This window comes from Struthio camelus, chromosome 1 (genome assembly GCF_040807025.1).
Source record: "Struthio camelus isolate bStrCam1 chromosome 1, bStrCam1.hap1, whole genome shotgun sequence".
NCBI lineage: Eukaryota > Metazoa > Chordata > Aves > Struthioniformes > Struthionidae > Struthio > Struthio camelus.
In genome coordinates this window covers 128,786,810-128,806,252 of record NC_090942.1, presented here as the reverse complement: position 1 = coordinate 128,806,252, position 19,443 = coordinate 128,786,810, and the positions used below count along the sequence as shown (strand labels likewise).

At 43.8% G+C, this 19,443-nt stretch overlaps 1 protein-coding gene across 1 annotated transcript in view; it reads left to right on the top strand.

The window, feature by feature from the left end:
* The window catches only part of TSPAN7 (tetraspanin 7), a 110,624-nt gene that overhangs the window by 79,678 nt on the left and 11,503 nt on the right, over positions 1–19,443 (top strand). The window contains exons 2-5 of the mRNA XM_068916736.1: positions 9,156–9,344; positions 11,424–11,498; positions 13,743–13,838; positions 15,309–15,464. Of these exons, the coding sequence (XP_068772837.1) occupies positions 9,156–9,344; positions 11,424–11,498; positions 13,743–13,838; positions 15,309–15,464 (516 nt within the window). The remainder of the gene's footprint in view (positions 1–9,155; positions 9,345–11,423; positions 11,499–13,742; positions 13,839–15,308; positions 15,465–19,443) is intronic.

The window sequence follows — 19,443 nt, the reverse complement described above, 5'->3', positions numbered from 1 at the left end:
TAAACTGGACTTGCCCTGAACACAGATAAATCAGGGCTTCACTGACACTTGGTGCAAATTTATATCTCTAATGATGTCATCTATTTGGGTATGAATATGTGGTTTGACCATTTGTTACGCCTCCACATTAAATCTGAGCTGTTAATTTTGGCTTCTAGTCATAACTGATAACAGTTTTTTAAAGCCCTTTTTTCCACACAAATCTTAGGTTTTGAAAGCTTAGCCTCTTCCCCAGTCTTTGTGTTGAAGTCATCATTGCTGTGTCCTGTGCCGCCAGCTCTGCCTGCAATCCTTGTTGCCCGGTCTTGCGAGCTCCCCAGCCCTCACCGCCAGCCCGTTTCTCTTCTCCCTGAAGTCCAGTCCGTTAAAGCCCCTGACACGTTGTACCTTCCTCCTCCCAGTGTCCTGTAGATGCCTTGATCCGGCATTCGCCTTGCTGGCAGGGTACCCAAGAGGAAGGGAGGAAGAATGATGGAGAACCTGAGAGAGTGTCCTGAGGATGGAGTCAGCTTACTGTAGCAAGGGTGGTGTACCAGTTTGTGGTGTTTTTCCTCTGTGTTCAGGCTACTCACTAAACTCCCTCTGAAACATTTTCCCCAACTGACAGGGAAAAAGAAACAGTTGGTTTAGGCATTTTTAAATAATTTATGAAACCATTGATTGGTAACTGAGCTCTCCTGATTAGCAACTCTCTTTTAAATACCTGCGTGCTATTGCAAGGCAAATGCTAGTGCAAATTGAGTCTGCAGCACCTCGGGTCCATGCAGAGTTTGTGTTGTCTCCACCAAGTTGGATATTGCCTTGTCTTTTGTGACACAGAAGACTTCTTCCCATGGTAACTCTTCATAGCAATTGGTTGATAGGATGTGTATATCCAACCATCTGGTAAAACTAATCATGCAGTTATTTGATTTGCAGTGAAGTAGATTTGCAGTGTATATGTAACACTATGGGTGGGGATAATGTTGGCCTCAGATGCTTTAGGAAGGTCTCTGCAATGTTTAATAGCTCCTGTTTGTGAGGAGAAGGTAACTGGAAATGATCTTTGCCTTGCTGGAAATATGTGATGGGTAGTCAAGCCACACAAAAAAACCCAAAGCCTGGCACTACATCCCAAACTTCTGTAGACCAAGTCAGTGCTCTGAATTCAATTAGGAGATGTGACCACTACCACTGATGAGTAGAATGAAGAGAATTTCAGTGCTCATGAAATGACTGGGAATGATTACAGAGGAAATAGATTTGCAGGACTAGTCCACCTGGCCTAGGTCACCATTTCACAAAGCTGATTCGAGTGGCCTTGAAAATAGGCTGACAGTTAGATCCTCGTGTGGGGTCAAAGCTGTGCAAGGCTTCTACCAATGTTAGGTCAAAGTTACTCCGGGACTCAGCAAGACTGGCTGAGTATCCATGTGAGGAGTCCAGCTGCTTTGTTAAAGAATAAATTACTTTGATGTCTTGCTCCCATGTTCATCAAGTGGTAACACAGGCACTGGTTCCTCTTTGCTTTTGATAAGCAGTTGGAAAGGTACTGTGTTGACTAAGAATTGGGGTATGTCTTGCCTGCAGTAGCCGTTACCTGTACAGTAGGGTTTTGCGGCATTGGCAGCACTCAAAAGGATGGACGTGAGCCCAAGGTCTTCTGCGTTCCTTCATCCAAGCTATTTCCACCAGTACAGACTGTGGTGTCCAGGTAGCTTCTGGAGTTGCTGCGTGCTCGTGGGTGGCTGACGAGGTGCTGGCTGGTGGGAAGAGGCAGCTCTCCTAGCAGTGGATTTAGAAGACTTTCACACTTGGAATGTTTCTTAAAAGAGCTGGCAGTGAAGCGAGCCGAAACCGCTGCCTCTCGGCAGGGGCCGATTAAGGCAGTGGGAATCGACACCAGCCTGATTTTGTCAGGGCCATTCAGACCAACCATCTTCACAGAGACCTCTCCAGACTATGCCCTCAAAGATGCTATGCTGGCTTATCCTAAGGCACTTTGTTTTGTCCTGAGGTACCACACTTGTCACAGTGACCATAGCCATGTGCTCTTTCCATCTGTGTTTGTTCTCCTGTTACTCTATCTTCTGGAAACAGTAGGCATGTTTGGCTTGCGTGACATGTGGAACTGCTGCGAGGCACAGGACTCCTAATTATAGGCCACTGAGCTGGATTTTATTCAGGTGTGGGTTATTACCGTTGAAACCAGGGTTCTCACAAAGTCTAAGGAAAACTCTTGGACCTCTTTTTTGGAAGTATTTTAGATGTTTGTAAGTGGCCTTGAAACTGATATTTTTGTTTTCTCTTTTGCTTTCTTTTAACCACAGTAGAGATGAAGACAGCACAGAACGCCAGACAAACTCATCACACAATAACTTTTTTTTTTCTAGTAGTACTTTTAGATTCTGTATCTGTAAGAACGGAGGGCGAGATTCCTCTGCTGAAATACAGAGATCCACACTGTAGACAGTTCCACCTCAACTATTCGTTCCTGGCCTCTTTATAATCAATGGGAACAAATGCCTTTGATGAAGGGGGAGTGCACTAGCCTGGCTAGAGGTGGGCTGGAGGAGAAGGAGAGTTTCCGTGTTAGGGATCGCAGCAAGAGCTCTGTATGAGCCGTGTTGCCCTAACCCGTCTCAGAGCTTGAGCACTGCCAGCCTGGGTCCGGGCGAGATTGCTTTGTGGCTTAATTAACCCTACCTCCAGGGCAGCCACATGCTGGCGTGATGCTGCTGTGGGTCTGCCGCTTGCCCAGGGATCTGTGCCGTGCACTGTGTTATGCTGTGGAGACGGATCTGAATATTTAAAATGTCCTAGTTATCTAGGCAGCCCTTCTCTATGCATCCTTCCTGTGATCATCCAGCTCCATGTATATTCAGACACTGCGTTGGGAACTGCAACACATCCAAAGTCAGAAATGCTTCTTGTGCTTGTACGTTTGGGGGGGATGTTCAGGGAAAAGGTTAGTGCGGTGGTTTGGTGTTCCTGATTAAAATTTGTATGTGTTATCTGCATAAGGAAGAGGAAAAGAGCAGGCTTGGAGCAGGCGGGAACAGCAGGAGGCTGCTGCCTTTTACTGGCTCATCAGCTGCAGCTTTCAGACTTTCTTTTTTGTTGAAGGAGATTGGGAATCAAATCCCTAGCTTTGTATTAAGGCCAGAAGCGAAAATAGGAAATGACCTCATGGAGGTGGCACCCCTCAGAGAGCTGTTTTAGGGAGGGTGCAAAAGCCCAGGCTGCCCTCTGTCACATTACGCTTTTCATGGAGGGCATGTGTAAAAGGGGGCCATGGCCTGGGGTGTCCGGTCAGACACTTTGGCCTCCCCTGTGGGCTGGGGAGGAAAGGAAAGAGGGACCTGGTCACTGCAGAGAGCAGCTGTTTTCTCCCACAGCTCTATATATTTGGGCACTATCTTTCCTACTGTCTCTTTTTTAAAAGGAAATCTCTTTTTTTCCTGTAAACGCTTGCTTTTCAGTGTGGCTTCAGACTCCCTGGTTTTGGGCAATGCAGGTGGTGTCACTTCCAGTTAGTTTCTTCTGCGCCCGCCGAGCAGCTCGGGCATGTTTGCACCTGGTGATGGATACTGCTCTGTTTGTTTTAGCCAGGCCTTAGCAGTAAGGCCTGGTTGACAGAAACATCTACTGGTTCCTGAAACCCGAGTTCTTTATTACATAGATGAAAGGCACAGGCCTATTTTTTATTGTCTTACTATAATTGTGCCACCTTTTTAGCACAGGCTGTAGTCATCAGGCTATCTCCGTTTTGCTTTAGAAGTCAGCGGGTAGCGTAAGACTGTTGCTGTCTGGCCGTGTATATACAGACTTTGGAAAGTGTTTATAAACAGAGCTGCTCTGGACAATGGATCTTGGTCCTGGTCGATTCTAAAAGTGAAAAAGTTTGTAGTGATTTTCGTGGGTCTGTCAGGATATCTAAAAAAAATTTTTATCTATATATCCACCACTGTTTTGCATGATAGTTTGGTCATCATGGCTGTGCTGGGGGAAAAAAAAATATACATGCCCATGCAGGTAAGGCCTGATATCCCAAGTGACAAGACATTTTTGTTCTTTTATGAAATCTAAAATTTTCTAGGGGGCGTACAAAAACCTGATTTCATAATGAGCAGAGCCATGTGAAGAGCAAGGATAGCTCTGAAAGGCCTCGAATCCTTCTGAGCTTTAGTGGATAAAAAGCCAGCCTGAGTCTCCTGATGTGAAAACTGTTTTTATTTCTTGAAAAACAGACAAATTTGAAATATAAATAGCCATATGCCGTTGTTGTTTCGGATTTGCTGAGGGTAAGCAGTTCTGTTGTAGCTTTTGAATAACAGGAGGAAGCTGTCATTTTTTGCAAATTTCTTTTGGATTTTTAAGCCCTTTGCAGATATTAAAGCTACACAAGATCTCTGTGAAGTAGATGGCATTAACTCTTGTTCTAGTGAGGCATCCGAGAGGTGAAGGAGCCTACCCAGGTGCAGCAGACATTTGCAAGGACTGGTTAGATGAACCCAATAATGAATTTATGTAGCTGAGTATGGACCAGGGTAGTCTTGGTATCTTTTTATAATGATGGTCTGATTGCGCAGTTTGTCTTTGTGTAGGTCTCTGCTCTGGGATGTGAGGTAGAGTGCAACAGATACTCCCTTTTTTGAATGTGTTTTTTTTTGTTTGGTTGGGTTTATTTATTTTTAATGGGATCGCCAGTTTTCCACAGTGTTGCTAAGACAGCCCAAGGGAACGTAGATGGCGAGTTTAGAAATGTTAGAAGAAGAAGAAGCAGCAGCTTGGTGTGCTGGGGTGTTTCCTCGCATTCATCTTTCCAGTGTTTCCTGTTTGAAATGACTTTTTGATGCTCTGATACCTCTCCTGTGAGCTACACAAGGATTGGCGACTTACCTTACTTACTGTTGCCAGCAGAGCTGCTGGCTCCATGCTAGTGCAGGAAATGATGCTTGGCTCCCTGGGCTACACTTGCGTAGCCTCCCCATGGGGTCGTGCACAGCACAGGGGAGATGTACAGGTGGCAGTCAGGGACCTCCGTGTATATAGGAACAGCGATGAATATCGTGGAAACACGTCCTTGTATCATGGATGTGGCTCGTGCCCTTTGTCTCTGACTACGCCTTCAAGTTGCCTGTGCTAATGCTGTAAAATGGAACACTTTTATGTGGAGAGAGAAAAGGGTAAAGTTGAGCATAGCCCTTTATATTCTTCATGTGTATATGTTATATGCCCTTTATCGTTTATATTGCAGCAGTGCCTTGTGGCACTGGCCAGGATTGGGTGCCACTGCAGGACACCATTCAGAGTCTCCATCACACTCATTTATATAAATGTATATCATCACTGGTTTATATAAAATCGTTTTGTAGTTTACTTTGATTACAGTACATTCAGCCTTTGATTTTTACATTGAAAGGTACTGTAATGGCCGTGGATTAATCTGAACAAAAACGGTGCTGTGGGAAGGGCAGGAGGGGGAAGACTAGGAAGGGGGTGCGCATAACAGGTGCTTTCAGTTTTCTTTTAGGTGTGAAGGGACCCACACCACCTTGGTCTTTCAGCTATTGGGTCTGACGCACAGGTCACCCTGGACAGAAAGAAGTGCTTTATCAGTCAGGTTGATGCCTGCCGTACAGGGCTGCTTTCCACAGCCCGTTGGGGAGCGAGATGTGCGTCTGCTGGCAGTGGGAAGGATGGCAAATGGTGTGACAGTGGAGATGTCAGACGGGGTCTGTACTGCATCATGCCCACAGGTAACAGCAGCAGTGGTGTCTCTGCCTGGTGCTGTCTTTGCAGGCCATAATGCTAACAGTATCGTGGTCTCCCCACCACTCTCGTCCCTGCCCCTCTTAAAGAAAACAAACAAACAAACAAACAAACAAAAAACCAAAAAAGGCAGCTAGTACATTAACTGTTCCAACAATTACATGATGGAACAGAGAGAGATAAAAAGCACATCTTAAAATTAAGGAACGCAAGTTTCCCTTGGGGTAGAAGTCAGCATTAACGAGACTGCTGCTCATGCTCTGTTAAATAAAGATCATTAAAGGACTGGCAGGAAAGTCTCCTGTTCTCTTCAGGAGCAAAATTCCGAACTGTGTTGTAGAGACTCTAGCTGTATCTAAGGCATTTCCATGTAGGACTTCTTTTCCCATTGCCTGTCTGCACAGTGCCACTGCTGGAGATTTGCTGGGATTTTATACCTCACCACGAAGTGCAAGATTTTTTAAAGTCATGGAAATCAGTGTTTTATTACGAAACAGAAGTGGGATAAGCCATCAGTAGTCTTGGCTCCTTTCTTCCGAGGACTTTATGTATCATAGATTGGATAGGTCCCCCTGAGATATAAGAAAGCCAAACTTTTAAAAGGCTCAGTTCAGGTTTAGTAATTGTTTTAAATAGTTGAATAAAAATGCTTTTTTATTGTATGGCTAGTGTTCTACCTCAGATGTGAAGCTGCTTGTTTCTTTTGGCAATAAAGGCTGATTTTTACTTCTCTCTGAGGACAGCGGTAAAACTTTCAGCATCTCGGGCACAGAAACCGGCCCTTTGCCTAACTGGAGGCTAGAGACCAAAATTTGTTCTTGGGGTTTTTGAGTTCCCCACAACCTCACTCTCTGACTTTGTTTTTAACCTGTTCATCTGGAGCTTCTGAAAGAATTTTTGTTTGGGAGAAGAGAGACCGAGGTTAGGATATTCCCTTCTTTCAGAGGCATTGTATAGGCACAAGGCAAAGCTCAGACGGGATGTTTGATGTCTGTGGTTATGCGTGCTACTTGGTAATTTTTCTGGCATCAAGTTTCGGTTGATGGATTACAGGGGTAAAGGAATCGGCACTTTTCAAAGAGTTGCGTTGAAAGATGAACAGAAGTTGGATTTACTCTTCACTCCACCATGGGCAGGAGAGCAGAAATCTCTGCTAATCCTGCTCTGAAGGTAGACCAAAATATCAACCCCTAGGGTAGCTGATCAGAAGTGAGAAAGGGAAGTTTAGAGAAACAGGAGGAGTCGATATGTTTCCCGTGACGGTGCTGAACTCTGGCATGCTCCGAGGAGGAGCCAGCAATGGGTGTTTATGTGGGGGAGACGTGAAGGCCCCCGGACGGCAGGGCGACACCGGGAGAAAGTGCTACAGGTTTCCTTTTCCTAGTCCTTGGGGAGGTGCTGGGGGAAGAAAGAAAGAGAAAAGGCTAGAAAGTGTTAAAATTGCCAGACTAGGTGATTTTTCTCGGCCGTGTAGAAAGGGTTTTCTCTCAGACTGAGTGTACATTCATTCACTTTTCTCTGCTTGTTCTCCTCTTGTTCTCCTCTCGTTCTGTTTCTCTCTAGTCTCTCTTTTTGTAGTTTCTTTTATCCCCTGTATCCCTCTCCCCGTATGTTTCTTCGGAGTACCTATTTTGTATCATCCCTGCTACTGGGATTTTCTTTATGAGGCCCTGATTATTGGGCGTTTGCCCTGAGTGTGGTTCCCCCTCCAGAAGAGGAAAAGTGCTATGTCTGAGCAGTGTTTGCTGTCACTCCATGTATGCAGGTAGGATGGAGGAAAGCTCCTTTACCCACTAGTACAGAGTGGCAGGACTGCAGAAATGACTGAGAAAGGAGCGACAAAGGTGCACCCTGTGTAGTCCTTTTTGAGCCAGCCTAGGGAAAAAATTTTGTTAAGCAATTGCTTTCCTTTTTCCTTTGAGAAGACTTTTCCTGAATTAATTCATATCACCCATTACAAATAGTGGCTGAAAGAGAGATCTTGCGAAATAGCTCAGCTGGGAGGTTTTTGGTGCAATAAAACTGTGAACACAGGTCCCCTCCATGAACAACTGCGGGGCCACCCTGGTGTAATAGTGTTGAATTTCCAAGGTTTCACAGCAATATAAAGGCACTCACAAGAGAAGGCTTGGAAAGCAAACAAAAGAATACGGTCAGGATATTTCTTCCGTTTCTCCCTTTCGCCAGCGGCCTTGAGGAGCTAATAAGTAGTTCTGAGAGATTTCAGGAAGCATTTGCAGACCTGGGACTCCCAGGCGGCGCTTCATGTTTCATCTTTGGGTCGCACCGTGGGAACGAATTATGTTTGTACGGTCTTGAAGCAGGTGCGTCAGCTCTGAGGCATAATAAACATGCGCAGTGAACTAATATTGGTAGTGATTAGTTTAAACTGCTTTTCAGCCACAAGGAAACCGGGAGTGCTTTCACCTACGCTCCTTCCCCTTCATCACAGTCATCCGTTCCCCAGATCGCCCCCGCCTCCACATTGTCTACCATTGTCTGGGGGCTCCACTGAAGATTGCCTTAATGATTTTTTAATTCATTTTTTAAATCACAATTATTCTTGTTAACAAGATAGAGCCATCGGGCTCCCATTGCTGAGACCTGTTGAGGCCTGCTCTGAGCACCTGAGCAAAGCAGGTGCAGGCATCATCCCTGTTCGGGCTGCTGCTCGCTCTTGGCATGGGGCACGCCATGGGCCTCCTGTGACCCCACTGGCACTGGGAGCTTGCGCGCGCTGGCTGCCTTGCAGCACAGCAGCCTGTGCTTGCATATTTCAGGCAAGAGGCTAGGTGCTCCGGGGGCCTGCTGATTTCCTCCTGCCCCCTGCTCAGGGCAAAATTTGTGCATGACCAGGGTAACTCAGTGAATAGACTGGGGAAGCGGGAAAAGACTCTTCCGAAGTAACATGCTGCAAGGGATGCTCCTGTCCCTGAAACTGGGTGCTTCCATGTTAAGAAGGAAGGAAAATCAAGTAGAAGGTTTGGATTGTTCAGGTAGTTTTCATGGCAAAACTCAGGGCATGTGAGGTAGCAGTGGTTACTGTTGCTTTTGACAAGAGTGATTTAGTTGGCTACCTTTCCCAGGCACGCTATAGGAATAGAGAGTGTGTTTCAAGCCAGAGTGGTGCTACCTGTAGGCAGAACAGTATATTATCCCCGAGCAATGGTCAGTATTGCAGTAGTTAGTCCTAGACGTTGATCCTCCTCTCGCACCTTTAATGTAACGTCTCCAGATACTGAACATTAATTTTCTTTGTCAATCCCACTGGAATTCGTGAGAGTCTTGAGGCTTCCTTTCTCCATGACAACAGCAACAAAGAAGTTCTCTGGGATCAATGTGTACTGAATTTGGACGTCTTTACTGATAGCTCCTAAGTGTTTTCTCCTCTTGCTTTACAGATCACAGGTGTTATCCTTCTTGCAGTTGGAGTCTGGGGCAAGCTCACTCTAGGCACATACATCTCTCTCATTGCTGAAAACTCCACCAATGCCCCCTATGTGCTCATTGGAACGGGTACCACAATCATCGTCTTTGGGCTTTTTGGCTGCTTTGCCACTTGTCGAGGCAGCCCATGGATGCTGAAATTGGTAAGTAAGCCAAAGTGTCTTGTGGTAGTGGGGGAGAGGTTTTGTGGATGTATTGAGATTTTACCAGATGTTAACATGTTTTTTTAGACTTAGAAGCTAGGCTTTATTGACCTTAATGTTCAACATGTGTGTCTTCTGGACAAAGTAAGGAAAAAAATGTCTTTGCCAAAACCATTTGATGATTGAATATGAATGAATTTTGCTACTGCACAGCATACAGGCCCGTGTGTGTTTGGGAGCAAGGGTAAAATGCGGCTGCTGAATTACTCTGTGAGCAATCCTATGATTGTTCTGGTGTGAAGTCTATGGACGAAACAGTTGGTACCCTCTAAATGCACACCAGCTTTTTTTTTTCTCCCTAGCATTCACTAGAATAAAATAAGTCAACCCCAGAAAACTAAACTCTGTACTATATGTTTGTCAACATCTCAAGAGCCGCATGGAATTGAGGTGCACTAATTATAGGTACAACAGCCATCTCTCTCTGTATAATTTTCTGTATTCTAAGTTTTCCAGTCTGCCTTAAAATGCAAAGTAACTACAGGTGGTGAATTAGAGAATGATAAAACAAACTGTGTTTCGAGGAGTACTCAGGAGTAAAATTTTGCATATGTAATGATTTAAAGGGTGGAAATACCACTTGTGAAGCACTGAGGTAGTGGAAAAGGGCTTGACAGTACCATGCATTTCCTGCTAGGAAATTTTGTGGCTTATTTCCTCGGGAGATGCGATGATTCTTGTCCAATTGCAACCAGATTTGAAAAGGGACATCCTAAGGAGAGTTAATTTACTAAATTGATGGCTCAGTAGGGGAGGACTAGCAGACGCAGGTGGGTCCCAGGTGTGTGCTGGCTGGCCAGTCAGTGTGGGCCTAATACCGTTGTTGGCGTACCACTGCTGTCTCTTGCTGTCAGGGTGCGTGTAGTGCCTTGTCAGAGTTATCACAGCCCAGATGAGAACAGGATAAAGGGGGAAAGAGGATATAAATCCACAGGAAATCAGGCTCTACTAGTTGCCCCATAAGTCATGTCACTTGTTTAAAGAAAAATCCTCTGACTTACTGTAGCACATGCTGTTCCAAACACATGGTTTTATTTTCATTGCACACACAAGAAACATTTCAAAACCGTCTTTCTTTCCCGAAAGGAATACTGACAGTGATTTGACAGCTGCATTAATTGTAGAGAATACTTTCTCTAGTTCTGCCTTTGCTGCTGTCCTCCCTTTCCCAACAACCTCCCATTAAAAATAAATTTCCCTTTCCATTAACTCCTACAAGCACTGAATTTAAAGTATTTCCTTTTTAATTAACTGTTGAGTTATTTAGCACATGAAGAAAAAGGGATTTTTTTCCCCTCCAGGAGATTAAGCCCCAACTTCAGATGTGACCAGCTTCTTACATAGCACTTTTTTTCATTATTTTTTATTATATGTATTTTTAATAGTCTGTGAGCAACTACACTGAAAACTCTTCTGCCTCCAAGGTTTGTTTAGTTCTGAATCCAAATGCTTCTCCCAAATCCAAACACGGACCTTGACCCAGCAAAGTGTTTGGGGCATCTGTCTACTATTACTATGAGACTATTTCCAGGGAAGTCAATGGTTCAGTTTGTCCATTTAAGAAACTTCTAGAGTTAGGCTGCAAGTCGCAATCTTGCATTGAGATAGATATACATGAACCGATACACCTGGATAAGCCTATTTACTTTAGTAGAGTGCCATACAAATTTAAAGGGTCCATTTGTATTCCTTATGAGAAGATCAAAACCTTAGTGACTCGTGATCCATCTCTGCCGTGTGAGAATTATGTGAGCATGCTAAGCAATGTGCGTACAGCTATGTCAGAAAGGCTAGTAACTACAGAATACATATCATTTGTGAGTTATATAAAAACATACAGTGTAGTATTCATGCAATAACTTATGCAACTCCTCCAAAAGACCTTGGTTTTTTTGACACCTTTAAAGAGGATCTAGAACAGACAGTTAAAATTAAATTTTTATGTGATAACTGAGCAGTATTTGTGCTGAGACGAAAGCATGTCCTGTTCAGACTTGTCTTGCCTCTTTTTCTTTTCAGTATGCCATGTTCTTGTCCCTGGTATTCCTGGCTGAGCTAGTGGCTGGCATTTCAGGGTTTGTGTTTCGCCATGAGGTGAGTGGAAATGTGCTGAGGTTACACATGGCAGCGCCTCTCTGAGCAGGAGTTACTGAAAAGTCCTTTGGAGCGTAAAGAATTTGTAGGTCGCTGAGTTCAGCAGTTCCATATGCGTCTTCAGGGTTGTGGCTGATTTTCAGCAGTAACACAAACAGCTCTTAAGAACTGATATGTTCCAAATGAAGGGATTTAGCCAAAGCTCTTGGCCTCAGCTGGCTGACATTTACTCCGGAGCTATCATTTTTTGTGTGTCCATCATGTAAGATCGTCTTTAGCCTTTTGCATATGCTGAGGGCTGCAAAATAGATTAAATACTTTTCTTAAATGCAGCTTCTTCAGCCAGGCAGAGAGTATTTTCTGAAAATGCTTCATCAAACCAGGCTAGTTTATTTGAGGGCTTGTGAATCATGTGCGTGTGTGTGATAGTTCTTCTGTTCTGAGAGTAGGGAGAGGTTAGAAATAGCATGGGGTAGGAAACTGGGGCAGAGAAGCTTTAAAAGAGCATGATGATCTAGATTTGTAGTAGCACTTCTGCTTTACCTGCTGTAATCGGATTATCTCTAATTTTAAGCCCATGGACCTACATGCCATTAGTACTGAGCCAGGACAAGCCCAGAGACCTTCTCTGTCTCTTCTCTTTGCATTAATTGGTTTTATAGTCTCCTCTTCTGAGCTTTCTCTTGGTATAGGCTTTTCTGGGGTCTACCTTTACAAGTGGTGGACAGTTTTTAATGTGATCCTGAAATAGCTGTCCATTTGTTGAGGGTTCCCGTTTCACCCGGTCTAGCTGGAAGCTGGGCATCATGCTGCTGCTCCCTTTGGGAGAGGCGCTCTCTTGTGAAGGTCGCAGCAGTGCAGGTTGCCCGAGTCACCTGCCACCCGTCCCTTTTACCGCCCAGTTTGAGTGCCTTTTGTGGTGATGTGCCTGACTTTCTCCAGCTGGGAGGGCTCTTGTTCCTTACCCAGGCACCTTTGATGCCGGCGCTGTGAGGTAGGGTTGCTCCCTCTTCTGGAGCGTCACGTTTCCTTTTGATGCCACTGTCCTCTGTTTCCTGCCTGGGTCTGTGTGACAGAGAAGGCCAGGCTGCTCCCTTTCCCTACCTTTGCTCAGATCAGCACTCTCAGCTTTCTGGCATAGACCTCCCCCCTTCCACCAACCCTTGCTGTGCGTAAAAACTCCCAGGCTCGCAGAAGACAAAGGTGTAGTGCAGCTAGGAAGATAACTCCAAACTACTTTTGCTTTAGTCCCTTACCTTATGCCTGTTTGACATTGCCCTGTGTTTTGTGAAAGACCTCATTTTCGCTATGTGCCCTTGTGACGTTCTCAAGTGACATGTTCCCTCCTAGTTTCCCAGGGTGCTCTTGGTCAGGACCCTGACTTTGGGCCCCCCTGTCCAGGGGTGGTAGTCCGTGCTCCCCGCCCTGGTCTGGTCTGTGGTACCATGGTCCCTGCCACATGTTTTGCCAGAGCGTGATTCAGTTCCAGCTCCCTGTGGGTGTCCATGAACAGAGATAAGCACAGAGCCTCCTTCAGACTTAGTGCTGGAAGAGCAGAGTATCTGTGGAGAAAGCATCAGTGGATATCTTTCTTATAGGCTAACTCTTTCCCATCCCCTCTTGGTCACCTGTTAGGCTTGACTTCCCCAGGCGCTCTAGCAGGTCCCTGTGCATCCATCTGCTTCTCCTTGGCAGCTTCCTTGTGTTTCCTGAGGGACCTCCCTGTTTAACCTGTAATGGCTTTTTATGTTCCTTTAGTGGTCATGTTTTTGTATTTTTTTCTGATTGTAGCTAGTTTTTTTGGTTAGACGGAAAGGGAGGGAAAATCCTAAAAACCAATGATTTTCTTTTGATCCAAAAAAAAAAAAAAAGCTAAAGCTTTATTTGGATGATGTGAAGCTATCAGTTTGCAAGTCCATTGCACAAGGATGTTCTTTACCCTGTTATGTATGCTAAGGATCATGACCCTGAAGCCTTTGCTTTGAGGTGGGATGCATGGCACCGTTTTTTTGCCATCTGCCTTTCCTTCTAGTCAATCCCTGTGGAACTGAATGAGTATACTCATGCCCCAAACATCCCAATGACCAGCTTAATGTGTGTGGTGTTCCTACAGTAACACCCAAACCATGAGAGTGGAAATGTGCCTTGTTAGGGTTGGAAATGCATTTGTTTCCTGCAAAGACCATTTCAGATGTTACATTTTTCATTGTTCACATTGACTGTTTTGTTTCCCTGCCCTCTTAGATCAAGGATACTTTCCTTAGGACATATACTGAAGCGATCCAGAATTACAACAAGAATGATGAGCGGAGCCATGCAGTGGATAACGTCCAGGAAAGTGTAAGTTTGAAATAGGATACTAAAAATGAATAAATAAAAAGACAAAAAGCATACATTTTGATGTGATCACAGAACATTAAGTGCTGATGGCTCAATCTGCAAGCTCTATTTTTTGCAAGCAAAGTGCAGCATTTAAGGTTTGATCTTGCTCCCCAATTCTGACTGCTTGCCGTGTCTGGTTGCTTGGCTGTTTTATGCAATAACAAGTCAGGTTTCCAAATGGTTGAGATGACATGTTGCCCTGGCAAAGTCAATGGGAGCTTTCCCATGTGCATCAGTGACACTAAGTTTTGTGTTAGTCTCTCTAGGGGGCCCTGTTTTGTTTGGCATGTTCATTCGATACCATGCCGAAGGCATCAGCACATACCACATGACGATATTTCAGAAACAATACTGCAGCAGCATCTTGTTAGTACACTCTTAATGCTGCTGCTTTGTCAAATCAGTTGAGATTACCTCTAACCTTGGGCCTGGCCTACGTTAGAAAACTTGTACCATTGGGATGGAGATGTCTTAAAACTCATGAGATAAACTCATATAAACCCAAAGTAGAGACTGATAAAACTGGTCTTAAGAAAAAGTATTTCGATCGAGATATTTGTATGAGAGTGTTAAATTTTAATGAACTAGGTGCACGCTGCTAATAAAAACAGGGCCTGTGGTACTTGCTAGTTGCTGGTCCCAGATCTTGAATTAGATTTAGAGCTGGTTTCGTCTTTAAGGACAGTGGAAGGTGGGCAGCTTTATTCTTAAGGGAATCTATCAGTAGGATTATAAAGAGTTATAAATGTGACCTGGATCAGACAGGAGTTTATAATATCGCATCCTATGTCATTGGTAAGCAGCAGCAGTTCTCTTCACAAAATACAATGAAAGATTTGTCACGGAGACCTAATGAGTTAAAGTCAAGGGGAGAGACGGAGTGTGTTCTGCTTGAAGCGAAGACAGGAGGAAGAGCGTGGCTGCTTGCCAGTACTCTAGAGAGATGTATAAAATAAACATTTTTCCTGTTCAGTAGTTGAAACCAAATAAATATAAACATGGAGAAAATGGGAGACTCTCTTGAAGGAAGTTTGAAGGAAGACTTCAGTGTTCACTTCAGTGAAATAAGGCTACCAAAAGCACCGTGTTTTACCCATGACATGAGGTAACGGAGGTCAGGCTTGACGGCCCTGCAGTAATGAGACCTGTTTTCTTACGGTGTTGGAAGGATGGATTAGGTACTCTCTGAGAAAGCCTTTCTGACCTGAGGAGTGCTGTGACGGGAAAGTGGGAGGTTTCCCAGCCTTCCAGTGGAGCGTAGAGCATGAGCAAATGCCACAGCATGGCTAACTGTCTTTATTTTGATAGAGTTTTAAGCGGGCACTGATGATGGTTTCAATTATTTCTCTGAAAGGGCAAGTATTAAGCTGTTTCTGTACTGGTTTTAATTCTGATTCCTTTTGGTTATCTACCTCTTTTTCCTCATAGCTGAGCTGCTGTGGCATTCAGAGCTACACTAACTGGAGCACCAGCCCCTATTTCTTCAAACATGGCATCCCTACAAGCTGTTGCATGAATTCCAGTGACTGTAATACTCAGGATCTGCGCAATATGACCGTGGCTGCTACTAAAGTAAACCAGAAGGTACGAGTAACTTTGTGCCAGAGGCAATGGTTATGAAACCGTCTAGCAAATCACTGGAGCGTATGACTGTTTACAATTGCATTTTGTTTCAAATGGTTGATTGATAAGGATTGTATTGTTTATTGGGATGGAGCGATGATAAGAATTAGTTCTGCATTCAAATTCTTTAAGCTGACAATTCTCAGATAACCAGGTGCAGGGATATTTCCGATGGAATGGGAATTTGCTCCCCTTTCTCATCACATTAGTTCTGGTACGGCATTGCACACAGAGGCGATGCTGATCAGGCAAAGGAATATGTACAGCATGTGCATTTGACTACCTTTGAGAGTTAGGACAATCAGCACTTCTGTGCTTGTTTCTGCTGAATGCTGTGGGTTTTTTTGTTGAGGACCAAGATGTAGTTAGGTGGAGGGAAGAACAGGTTTTACTCTTGCTTAGTTCTAACAGAAATTTCAGTGCTGGAGCCTGTCATCCCAAAAAGAGAAAAGAAGGGTGATTGAAAGAAAGCATTGTGGTTGGTTGGATACGTTTACAGTGCCTGTTAAAAAGCATGGATGCGTGCCATTGTAAGCATTGCGAAGCCAAAGTGAGCCCTCTCCTGAGGTCACCTAAAAGAGCAGGTTGGAAGAACAGAATCAAGGAAGAGGAAGGAATTGAATTGCTGGGGAATAAAAATACATAAAATACAAAGGCAGGAGTAGGAGGGAAAATAATGCAGCATGTACAACAAATACTGCACTGTAGAAACACAGCTCAAGTTATTCCTTTAACTGCTGATGCACCATCAGTTCTTTCCTTCTCACTTAAGATTTGCAAGAGATGCAACAAGACAGCTTGTTGATAACAGAAATGGTTTTGCAGCCGAATAGCCAAGCTAAATTGTGGCATAGATCAGTCAGACTTCTGGATGATTTCCTTTGCCCTTTCTATTTCCAAGGCACCTGCTGAATACAAAAAAGAAGAAAAGAAAAAAGCCTGAGTTGATAACAGGGGAAGTACGGAAATACCTGCTTGTCTTCTGTTTTAGACTTTTTACCTCAGTTACATGTGATTCAGGAAGTTGGACGGTGTGGCTCGGCACACCCTTAAGGATCTTTCTCTGAAAAGCAGTCAGGTGGATGGTGTTTTCTAGCATGTGCCAAAAAAAGGGTAACAGAGGATTATCTTCCACTAACCTTTTCTTTAATCACAATAGTCTAATGAGAGCCAATTGTTACAAATATATTTGGAACAGTAGTGACTCAGTCTGTTACAAAACTCACCATAGTCACCAGCCAAGTAGTCTTGCTGTGTTGCAGGAGTATAAAGGATAAGCAGTTCCATTTGTTTGCACTTCATAAAATTGCAGTGACTTTTCATTTTTGTAAAAATGAAAAAAAGGTGAGAAGCAGAATTGGGGGGGTGGGGGAGTGGATCTGCTGGATGTGCAGGACATCTGGCATCCCCTGCAGGCAGAAGTCCTTCTCGGCAGCTCACGCTTGAGCCCTTATTTCTGCCACCTCCCTTCCAGAAAGGCTCTCTGTTGCACGTGCATCCTTGGTGATTACTCTTGTACGCCACCAGCAAGTCCCACCTTCCCACTTTTGGGTAGCTGTGCGTTCTGAACCTTGCCCAGCTGCCTAACTGCGCAGATGCCATCTGTGTTGCCACCATGGGTTTCCCCAAAGCGTCAGACTTCCTTTTTATGCTCTGCATAACACGTATGCTCAGGTAAATCCTCGTCCACATGCGAGTTCCTCTTGTAAAAGGGATACCTTGGAAACTTGTACAGAGCAGCTACAGGATGAGTGACCTTTTCCAGTGGTTGTAGATCATTTCTAGCCATGCTCTTTCCTAAGAAGTTGTTAGGCTCTCTCCTATCAAATGCTCAAGTCACCTGACAGAAGACGACTGCTGATTCTTCAGCAAACAGTTGGATTAGTTACTATATTTAATTACCCAGAGGTAGTTTGAACATCCTACAACATCTGAGAAACTCTGTTCCATTTTCTGAGATAGCCACTTCTAAACAAAGGCGGGAAAGAATTCTGTTTAGCAGTTGTCAGATCTTGGAGTTATCCCAAAAGCTTGAACAAAGTTGGATTTTTCTGAAAGTGGCATGAGAATAAAAATAAAGTGGAAGGAAATGTTATTTCACCTTACGCTTTAACTTGAGATAAGGAGCAAACATCATTGCCTCTGACGCAAGTCACATGCCTTTCTTGGAAATAGGTACTTTACTTTGGTGTGTTTTGGAGAAAGCGAAAAATGTTTGTGCCTTGTTACTGTTTCTGTAGAAAAATATATTTGAAATGCATCTTTTGGGTGGATCTCGCAAAACTATCAAACAAGTTCTCAACAAGCTAATCAATTTACCAGCAGTTTGTGAGGTCTAATGATGAGTTATCCGAAGAGGCTTAAACTAGTGGTCTAATTGCAGGGCTAAAAGACAAATATTCCTGGATCTTTTTTGCCAACTCCGCCACTAATTTTCTTAGCCACAGTGGGTACATCATTTAATCTCTTTGTCTGTTTCTTGATCTGAGATCAGGCTAATACCTAACTTTAAGAACTATTGCTAGGATTAGCTGATTCATCTAGTGGTTTTAATCTGCGGTGGCCGTTACCAACAAATCTCAAGAGCTCCTTTTCTCTAAAATTTGAATAAAGGAACAGATGTGTGGAATTGACGGTGATCACATAGTTGCTGAATTGTCACTTCTGCCTTGTGAATCAGCACCCAGTTGTATGCACTGTAAGCACAGTGCTTCACATACTTTTGTACTGTATGTGCAACTCTTGGGTGTTTCTTCCACTCTTATCCATGTGCACAGTAAGGACGGCGCAATAAGCCGTATTTATGCAATACACTTGAGGAAACAGACTATTGTGATTTGGGAAGACATAGTCTTCACATGAGGAAAGAGATCAAAACTATCCCACTTGCATGTTTTTCTAACAAGTTCTGTCTCCCTCAAATTGCCTTTACTGTTAGGTGTTATATCTTTTGAAGACTGTTGAACAAAACAGATTTCAGAAAAGCTGGGAGAACATTAAGCCACATCAGACAAAATGAAAGAACTGGTTGAGAAATCTAATCTCATTTCATAATGTGTAAGACACACACAACTATAGTGGCTTGATGAGTTAAATAAGTAAGCTCGAATCTAGCGTACTGTAGACTGTTGTAAGACATAATTAAGGATTAATACGTATACTTAAACGTTTCAGAACTCAATTATGGCTGTGCTGGTCCTGAGTTATGATTATCTTTACCACTTCATTACTCTCAGGATTAAATAAAATATCTTCTGATATTACAGAAGAGGTTAAAGAAATGATATAATTTAGGTCATGAGTGACCTCTCTTTAACAACTGACATTGTCCTTTCCTTTCAGTTACTTTGTTTTATGTGCAACATAATGCCCTGTAATCATGCAAAGAGTTAGTAAAGTGTTTGCAGAAGTGGAGTGTGAGTGGCTGGTGGGGGGATGTGGAGACACTGCTCGCTGGTAGGACTGGAGTCCAAACTGGGAAAGGGAACTCACTGTTATTTCTGTTTTTTCCAACTTCTGATAAAGTGGATAAAGTTATAACATGAACTGAAACGACTTGGGACTAACTTTAGACTAAAAGTGTGTTATTGGTCATTTGGGTAAGTGTGGCCAAAGGGACTGAGAAATGGGTTTGTATTGTATGGGCAGATAGGTTTGTAATGAAAGAAAAAACGCATGTTACCTTTTTTTCTTGAAGTTTTATGTCACATATTTAGATTCATTTAGGTACCACAAGCTAGGAAAGCTAACTACAAACACTTTTGGGGGGGATGGGGTAGGCAAGGGGAGAAGCTTGGAGAAAATAAACGTACTGAGAGGGACAGCTCAAAAAAGCCTGTCCAGGAGAAAGGATGTATGTGAATTTTCTGGCCCTGGTGGCTACTGTGAATTGAGGTGCAAGGAAGCAATTCAGCTGATGGAACCAGGGTCTGATCTAGGG